The sequence below is a fragment of the Corvus brachyrhynchos genome, unplaced genomic scaffold, assembly GCF_000691975.1.
Source record: "Corvus brachyrhynchos isolate BGI_N302 unplaced genomic scaffold, ASM69197v1 scaffold116, whole genome shotgun sequence".
Classification (NCBI taxonomy): Eukaryota; Metazoa; Chordata; class Aves; order Passeriformes; family Corvidae; genus Corvus; species Corvus brachyrhynchos.
In genome coordinates this window covers 3,026,403-3,035,874 of record NW_008240221.1, presented here as the reverse complement: position 1 = coordinate 3,035,874, position 9,472 = coordinate 3,026,403, and the positions used below count along the sequence as shown (strand labels likewise).

At 41.5% G+C, this 9,472-nt stretch overlaps 1 protein-coding gene across 1 annotated transcript; it reads left to right on the top strand.

Moving 5' to 3' along the window:
- Nucleotides 1-3: 3 nt before the first annotated feature.
- On the top strand, nt 4-7,814 carry CMPK2 (cytidine/uridine monophosphate kinase 2; the record flags this gene model as incomplete). Its single annotated transcript, XM_017744906.1, has 5 exons — nt 4-60; nt 408-522; nt 1,337-1,538; nt 2,686-2,919; nt 5,806-7,814. Coding segments are annotated over 5 exons (729 nt in total), but the record flags the coding sequence as incomplete, so codon positions are not given.
- Between the last annotated feature and the right edge of the window lie 1,658 nt (nt 7,815-9,472).

The window sequence follows — 9,472 nt, the reverse complement described above, 5'->3', positions numbered from 1 at the left end:
CGGCCCGTGGTCCGCGCTCTGCCGCCCTCCGCCAGCGCCCTCCGCCAGCGCCTGCGCCAGGTCAGCACCGCGGCCGCGGGGCCGACGTTCGGCTCTTCAGCGCCGTGCGACGGGCGGGTGCCAAGGGGACGAGGGGTAATCGTTTCAAACGAAGGGAGGGCAGATTCTGAGCAGATGTAAGGAAGAAGTTTTTAACGGTGAGGGTGGCGAAACACTGGCGCAGGTTGCCCAGAGAGGTGATGGATGTCCCATCTCTTGAAACATTCCAGGTCAGATTGGACAGGGCTCTGAGAGACCTGATCTAGTTTAGGATGTCCCAGTGCACTGCGTGGGGGGTTGGACTGGATGGTCTTTAAAGGTCCCTTCCGACCCAGGACATTCTATGATTCCATGATCTCTCCTTGCAGTGTGCGGGACGGATCCCAGAGGCTGAAGCAGTACTCGACCTGCTGGAGAAATGTCCAGAGCACCAAAAAAAAGGAGGTTTTCCCGTCATAGTTTTTGAGGGGCTGGATGCCACAGGTAAGAGCAATGTATGGTTGAAGAACTACAGATGAGAAATTGTTGAAAAGAGCAACTGCTATGGTTTTTGTTCAGGAATAAGGCTTAAAAATAAAATAATAATAAAAAAAACAGCCTGGATTCCTGTGACAGAAAAGGAGTTAGTAATTATAAATGCCAATCTCTCTTCCTTACTTGTAAAAGATTAGTGTATGTTAATTTACATTCAGTGGTTTGATTCCTTACCTATGTAAATGAAAGAATACAGAGTGGAGTACTGAAAGTTAAATTTCTTGTGCAGATGATGAAGCATACTTTTACTGGAGAGTTTTCAAATAAATGAACTAAAATAGTGGTAGTCTGGGAAACTGACAGCAGTTTGTCTCAGGGAGAAATATTACTTGCCTCTGAATAGCTTTGCTTTCTGACTTGTCAGTTAAAGAGAATTGAAAATCTCCATAAAAAGAAAGAACTGGATGACCAGCATGACAACATTAACATAAATTGCAACCTAGAAAAATATTATAAATGAATATATAGGGTAATTGCCATGACTATACAGAGAAATTGCCATGCAGTTAATGCATTTAAGGGAGTGAAGGCTAAGAGTTGGTGAAAGGAAGTACTGGAAGGCCCAGAGAGCAGGAAGGGGAGGAATTCCTGCAACCAGACTCAGAATCAGTTTCCGCTGGAAACCTTATGACAAGATACTCAGGTTACATATTCAGATGTCAGAACCTGTGCTCCACATGAACAGACAGGAGCATTTTTCAGTTTTTAAAACTCAGTTGTATCTGGTAAATAATATAACAAATCTTTCCTTCTGTAAATGTAGGCAAAACCACGGTGACCCAGGCTGTTAAGGACACCCTGAATGGTGTTCTGCTGCGGTCCCCACCAGCCTGCATCAGCCAGTGGAGGACGGTATTTGATGATGAGCCAACACTCGTTAAAAGAGCATTTTATGCTGCGGGCAACTACATTCTGGCTTCAGAGATAGCAAAAGCATCCACTCAGGCACCTGTGATCGTAGACAGGTTTGTGTACTTAAGAAGCCCTCTTATATCAGTGCCATCACACAGTTGTTCAGTGTTACAAGCAGTCAGTGATTGTGTTTCTTCAGGGGTTTTGTTTTGGGTTTTTTTGTAGCTTGTATTGGGGTTTTTTGGAAGCACTCTGCAGAGAGTCAGATAAACATTATGTCTTCTAAAGAGTAACACTTATGATAACATAAAAATAGGGAACTTCCTAAAGCTAGTCCTAACTAGCTTTAGGACACAAGAAAGTTCTTACATCTTCAGTTAGGAATAGTGGAGGCACAGATTGTGCATCCTGAGCTAAAACTGTTTTGTGACAAACCAGAGGAAACTGTGGGCTGCTGGTCATGGCTGTCTCTAAGACGTGTCTGAGATATGGGTGGATTGGAATGACTGAGTTTTAGGTAGACTCACTCTTTGTGAATGTAAAGCCAGAAATATGCTTCCCACTTTTTTGGGTTTGTTTGCGTTATTTCTGGTTTTCACTAACTGTGTAGGCAGCTTACAATATTACTTTTAATAAAAAGTCTAGATGCACTTTGAACCCTCTGGCTTATTTCAGTAGGTGTACTGTAACCTCCTGCTGCAATACACACACACACACACACAGAGTTGTTTGCATGTGAGTGCTATTTTCAACCAGCCTCAAATCCACTGAAATCTATCAAACACAGTGCCTTGTAGTGGTGAAATGTTAAAGAAAGTGAAATTAGTAGCATTAGTAATGTCTGTGTTCATTCACATGTTTGTGAAGACTGCATGTTCTCTACCAAATCTGTTTCTTGAAGTAGGATAGGAACCACAAAAAAGGGGACTCAGAGTAAAGTATTTTGAGATATAGTGAATCTCTTCTTTGACCTGTCTCAATATATGAGGAGACTTTCTTTTGACAGGAGTATCTGGAACAGTCTTTGCATAATGTTTTAATTAACAGTTCACATTAGCTCTGAATAGTGCACCGAGCAATATCATTGTTAAGAAATAATGGAGAGCACAGAACTGTTACTTGGTTTTCTCTTCAAAGCCATGGTGTCACCTATCTCATTGTTAATGACTTGTTGTTATAGTGGCAACTGTCTCCTACATTACTGAAGAATTAGTGTCCTCTTTAAAATTTCTCTCCCTCCATTTGGAGTTTTCCTGACAGATATTGGCACAGCACAGCTGCCTACACAATTGCTACTGAAACAAGTGGAGAAGTCCAGGATCTTCCACCAGTTCAAGATGAAGTGTATCAGTGGCCTGAAGATCTGCTTAAACCTGATCTTGTTCTTCTCCTGACTGTTGACCCTGACGAACGAGTCCGGAGACTTCAGCATCGGGGGCTGCAGAAAACAAAGGAGGAAGCTGAGTTGGAAGCTAACAATTTGTTTCGCCAAAGGTACCCTTTAATGGGGAATACGAGGCTGGAGGCAATCTTGGCTCCTGTAGGACCAATAACAAACGTGCCTCTCACATTATTGGGATAAGAATTTCCTTTGTATAAGCTTTTGGTTTGGGTTTTTTTTTGGAAAGGATTCATGGCTGACAGGGAGAGTAAATTCTGTCACGTCTAATTGAAACTGTTTGAAAGATGCAGATGTAGAATTTAATTGTCCTGTAAAGAAGCTTTGAGTTCAAATACTTCTATTTTGCTTTGCTGCTTTTATTTGAGCACCTTTCTTAGTGAGGTCATGAAGGAGAGAGACCTAAAAGTTCCAGGACTGGGAGGCAAGAAGTTGAAACACACAGCTTCCCCAGGAAATTCTGGAATTGAGCTCCAGATTAAGAGAATAAAATTTAAATGTCCTCTTGTAGATTTCCTTAGTTATGCAAAGTGTCTCAGGTACCAGTATAGTCAATACATTCAGTGGAGCCTTCAAAGTGATTCACCTCACCACTCATTTGGAGCTCAGTGATCTAAACTTCAGTATCTAAAGCCTTTTGATATGAGCGTGACAGATGTGATGCAGAACCTGTGGAGACTTTCTGGGCTAGGAACTGGAAGCTAAATGAGATAGTCCAGAGCATCTAAAGCAGTACTAGGTGCATTAACTTAAGCAACTGAATGTCACCCTAGGTATCCTACTTTAGAGGGTGCTGAATTTCTGTCTAGGCTCTGCCAATGTATTGATTAGATCGTCTTTGTTTAAGGTGGAAACATAAATACCCAGTGTTTGTGTAGATACCTCAGCAGAGACACCTGAATATTGGTTTCCATATCTACAAGCAAGGCTGAAATCTACCTCTAGGGTTTTAAATTTCTGGTGATGATATACCTTAAAAATAGTCGCTGGCAACAGCCAACATGGCTTTACAAAGGGGAGATTTTGCCTGACAAATTCAACATTGGTGGATAGGGCAGAGCAACTGACAAAGCCTACCTGGACTTCTGCAAAGTGTTTGGCAATGTCCCACATGACATCCTCATCTTCAAATTGGAGAGACGTGGATTTGATTGATGGATGAAGAACTTCAGTGGATGAAGAACTGGCTGGATGGCAGCACACAAAGAGTTGTGGTCAATGGCTTATTGTCCACATGGGAAACAGCGACAAGTGGTGTCCCCTGGGGTCGCTATTGGGGCTGATACTATTCAGCATCTTTTTGGTGACATGGACAGTGGAAGCAAGTGCACCCTCAGCAGATTTGCTGACAGCACCAAGCTGTGTGGTGCAGTGGACATGCTGGAGGGAAGGGATGCCATCCAGAGGAACCTGGACAGGCTTGAGAGGTGGACCTGTGCAAACCTCATGAAGTTCAACAAAGGGAAGGACAGTGTCCTACATCTGGGTCGTGGCAATCCCAAGCACATCTACAGGTTGGACGGAGAAGTGATTGAGAGCACCCTGCAGAGAAAGATTTGGGGGTTGATGCACCATCAAAAGCCAGCAGGTTGAAGGAGGGGATTCTCCTCCTATACATTGCTCCTGTGAGGCCCCACCTGGAGTGCTGAGTCCAGTTTTGGTGTCCCCAACATAGGAAGGACATGGAACTGTTGGAGCAAGTTCAGAGGAGGGTCACAAAGTTGATAAGAGAACTGGAGCACCTCCTCTATGAAGACTGAGAAAGTTGGGACTGTTTAGCCTGGAGAAGAGAAGGTTGAGTGGACACCCCATAGCAATCTTCCAGTATCTGAAGGGGCCTACAGGGAAGCCAGAGAGGGACTCTTCACCCGGAACTGTAGAGATAGAACAAGGAGTAATTGATACAGATGGAAAGAGGGCAAATTTAAGTTAGCTATTAGGAAGAAATTTTTAACTGTGAGGGTTGTGAGATACTGAAACAGGTTGCCCAGAGATGCTGTGGATGTCCCAACTCTAGCAGTGTTTATAGTCAGGTTGCATAAGGCCTTGAGCAACCTGGTCTGGTGGGAGGTGTCCCTGCCCATGGTAGGGGGGTTGGGACTAGATGGTCTTTAGAGTCAATTCCATAGAAACATTCTATGATTCTATGATTCTGTGATTGCCTAATTTTGACAGAAACTCTGTGGACACAGAGCTCATATAGAGGGACCTGCAGAGGGATGAGTTAGCTAGGGGACACACTGACATTTAAGAAGCTTTTATGTTTTAATTCTGTTACTTATTCTTGTCAGAAAGCCCTTAGTTATTTCCACCTGTTAATTATGTCAATCTAAATATGAGAACATCCAAAATCTTCATTGATTTGTCTTGTGACTTCCATCCTGAATGGCATTATGGGAACATAGAAAATAATATTCACATCCTCATTCACACCCTCAAAGGCTAAATGTGAGAGAGCTCTGCATTACGCTTATAGCCTAAGTGAGGAGGTTTTCATCCTGTATTTCATCCTTTTATTTATCCAGTTAGTTGATCAGAGGAAGAGGTTGAATGATATGTCAACTCTGTAATCCAGTGAGTCAAAGCTGAGATCAGTCAATGAGCACACCTACACAATGCAATGCCAAATAGTTCAGAGATACCTTAGCAGAAACTGAAAAAATTAATTCAGGTGCTAGGAGCAGACTGTCCACTCTACTGCTATACCAGACTGTATACAGTGATAAGCCTTTATGCCATGCCATGTTAAAGTGGCTGGAGCTTTGGGAATCAATGTCAAGGAAACTATATGCTTTGAGATTTACATTGTAATAGTTACTAATGGTTTATTGCTCTTTGCAGTAGATTTCATTCTTAGCTTCATATTAGATTTTCTATCCTCTGTCTCTGCAGTGCAAGCACTGTCTTCTGAGACTGATGACTAATGCCATTTCATATGCCTGCCTTTTGAAGTTTAATTTCTCTTGTTTTGTTTTAAATAGAGTTGAAGAGTCATACAGAAGGATGGTGAATCCTGCATGCCAAGAGGTTGATGCCAGCCCCTCCAAAGAAGAGGTTCTCAAGACAGTGCTACAACTAATTAAGAAACACTGTGTTTTTTGAAAGCAACTTTTGTGTAGTAGCACTTAAAAGATACTTTTTATTGCCCCACTGGTTTTGGTACCTGGAAATGCACAGTGATGCATTTTGCCTCACAGAAATACTGAATACTATTTTATTCTTTCACCAGTAATCTGTGCAGGTTATCTGTTTTGTGGTTGCTACTGTACTTTTCTGTATAAGGCAAAATGCTACTCACATCATTCAGCATTGTTAGTAAAGAAACAAACATACTACTGTCATGTACGAAGTACCTCAGAGTGCTCTCTGACACCAGGACATTTTGAGATGCTATCATGATGCATCTTCATCACCAGGAGAACCTGTTCCTGAATCTATTGTGTACCAAAATTTGCTGGACTGCATCAGGAGCATTAGATGCCCAAGGAGATGCTGAAATATCATCAGCACTAAAACAATAAAATGACATTTCATTGTAATTCAATGTCATAACATTTAGGAACAGAAAATCCAGTGGCCCAGTGCTGTTTTTTTGGAATAGAGGATGAGCAGCTGTTGCTGTGATGGGCATCTTGGAAAAAAACATGTTGTAAATGAGTGCCAGTAAACACCAAGGGCTCTAAGTAATAAAGTCCAAGCTTGTTTATATATGCAACTGAAATATCAATTATTTTCAGAGGGAAACCAGACAATGCCAGCAAATGAGAAACAGAGACCTGAGGGGAACCTGAATTAAAAACTTATAAATGATCACTAAAATATTTTTTACAAAAATTTTTCTCTGTCCTATTAATATTTTTAATGTGAACTAGTGTTCTTTTGAGAGAATGAGAAATGAAAAACTGCAGAAATTCTGAGCAATGGCAATGATTGCACCTTTTCACTTTTCTTTCTTGAGTGGGTGTTTGCACAGGTTGAATGTGGAAGCAGGCTACATCAAGACTTCAGGTCTGCAAAGGCTTATTTTTTACATACATTAGTTTCACTATTAACTCCCAAGTATAAAGCTAAACTTATGGATAAGACTCTGTGAGGTCAGAAATTAAGCTGCAGTTTCAGAAAAAAAAACCAAACTAAAATGTAAATTTGACTTAAAGCACTTTTATTTACTTTCCTGTTTTAAGCAAGTGCAATTATCAATGAATCTATCTTCTAAATAAAAATATACTCAGTACTGTAATTCCTATATCCAGTCTGTATATACACGGTGATAGAAAGAAAAACTTCTAAAATACATTTTATTCATACACTGTTTAATGGTTTTGAGTATGTTATTAATATATTATATAATTTATACATTCTATAAATTTATAAATCCTAGAAATAGATGCTGTTGTGTTTTGTATATTATTTGTATTTCAGCAGCCTTTGGATTTGCCACACATGCAGACTGAAAATGCACACTTGTAGATGCTCCAATTATTTTAGAAATTATAAAGCATTCATGTATTCAGTCCTGGATAGAGGAAATTCTCATCCAGAAGACACCACTGCATAGGAATGATCAGGGTGCAAATATGTGCCTGTCCTAAACATTGTGTAGGTAAAAGATAACCAGGCCTGAGAAACTCCACTGGCCTTTTCTCCTTACGCAAATGTTCTAATGTATTTGAACCCTGTTAGTGTGCCCCAGCCAAACCATCTTCAGTTATTCTTGTCAGAGCCCTCAGGAATTCATCGAGGTTACTGAAATACAAACTGCACTAAACTGGGAAAGAAGAAGCTGAGAAGCAGAATACCAAGACAGCAAGAAATAGAGAAGGACTGTGCCGCACTGGACTAGAACCAGTGACATTTTCTGAAAAGTGCGTGCAGAGCGTGTGGACAAGGTAGCGGGACCAATCAAGTAGTGTGTGAGCACGTGTACAGTGGTTGCAAAATGCATAAGTAGAGTGTAATGTAAACAATAAATGGCTTCTGTGAAATCATATTGATTCGTTGTTCAGCAGTCCTGAGCCCCGCACGCAAACTTGCACATGAAGCCAGACTTTCTGGGTTTTGATGCTGAGTTCTTACAAGTGTAGCTTTGTATTCGAAATGGTGCTGATAATATATATACCTGCATAAATTGACATCAGACATTGTTAATTACACACGTGCAGAATATATTCATAGTCTAAGTTTTTCTATAACCCAAAGCTACTGATGCAGACTAGGAGAACAACAGAGAACGGTAGACAAAACCAACATTCCCTTTCTCACATCTTTGTTAGAATTAAAGGTCTGCAAGAAGCTGTGTGCCATGTGCAGGATATTAATGTGCGGAATCACTCCCATGCTTCCCATTTCTGTGGCATTTCTGCCAGATTTTTGTCCACAGTGTCTAAAAGGACTGCACTTTTACATTCAGAACAAATCACAGAATCACAGAAAGTCTTAGGTTAGAAGGGACCTTAAGGATCATCTAGTTCCAAACCCCCTGCTGTGGGCTGGGATACCATCCACTAGATCAGGTTTCTCAGGGGCCCATTCAATCTGGACTTGAACACTTCCAGGGATCAGGCACCCACAACTTCTCTAGGCAACCTGTTCCAGTGCCTCAACACCCTCACAGTAAAGAATTTCTTCCTAATATCTAATCTAAATCTCCCCTTTTTTAGTTTAAAACTATTTCCCCTTGTCCTGTCACTATCTTCCCTCTTCTTTACAAGACTCTTTTAGGTATTGGAAAGCTGCTTTAAAGTCTCCCCAAAGCATTCACTTCTCCAGTCTGAACAGCCCCAACTCTCTCAGCCTGCCTTTGTAGGAGAGGTGCTTCAGCCCTCTGATCACATTTGTGACTTCCTCTGGACCCACAGAGATGTTCAAATGTTTGTCAAATGGTGCCTGGGAAGCTGGTGAAATAGTGTCGTCATGGGGTAAATGGAGCAAAGACTGTCAGATGCCGTGGCCAGCAAGAGCATCACCTGGGTTAGAAACTCACAGAAACTTTTCCTGGACAGTCTGATGGCCACAAGAGGTCAGAATTTTTGTTCAAGTGTTTGAAAGGCTCGTAATCTCCAAGTATTTCCATGCAGATTCAGAAATTTAGGCTGTTCCTTGGCAGGTAAATGTGCTTTTCTTCTGCTTTGGATAGTCTTTGTTGTGTAAGACTGGCAGGTTAAGCCATGGCACAGTGCTGGCCCGTGGCCAGCAGCCTCTGCCAAGCAGTCCTGAGTGTGGTCAGCCCAGGGAGCATCCCTGCTTATCTGCAGCCAGCCCATGCTGGATGCCAGGAGTTTGCTGGTACAGACAAGGACTGCTCTCTGTCAGTCACCCTCAGGACAGGAAACATGCCAAAGCCTGTTTCTTTGATTACTATCCCAGCAAAATTAGTAATTTGATAATTTATTGATTTACTAGCTTTAGGACGTGGTCCTGCAAAGACTCTGATGCTACAGTCCCCAGAGCATCTGGGGCATTAGGCCAATAAGTTACACAAATAGAAACTGAATCTCAAGCTTTGCAATTATTCTGTTAAAGCCAGTGAATTCAGCCCTTGCTGAACAATAAATGCAATTCGTAAAATTCATCTGTTTCTTGAAGGACAAAGCAATACTTTTGTTGCTGTCAGATTAAGCTTTGTATACTTTTTAGTTTATTAAAAAA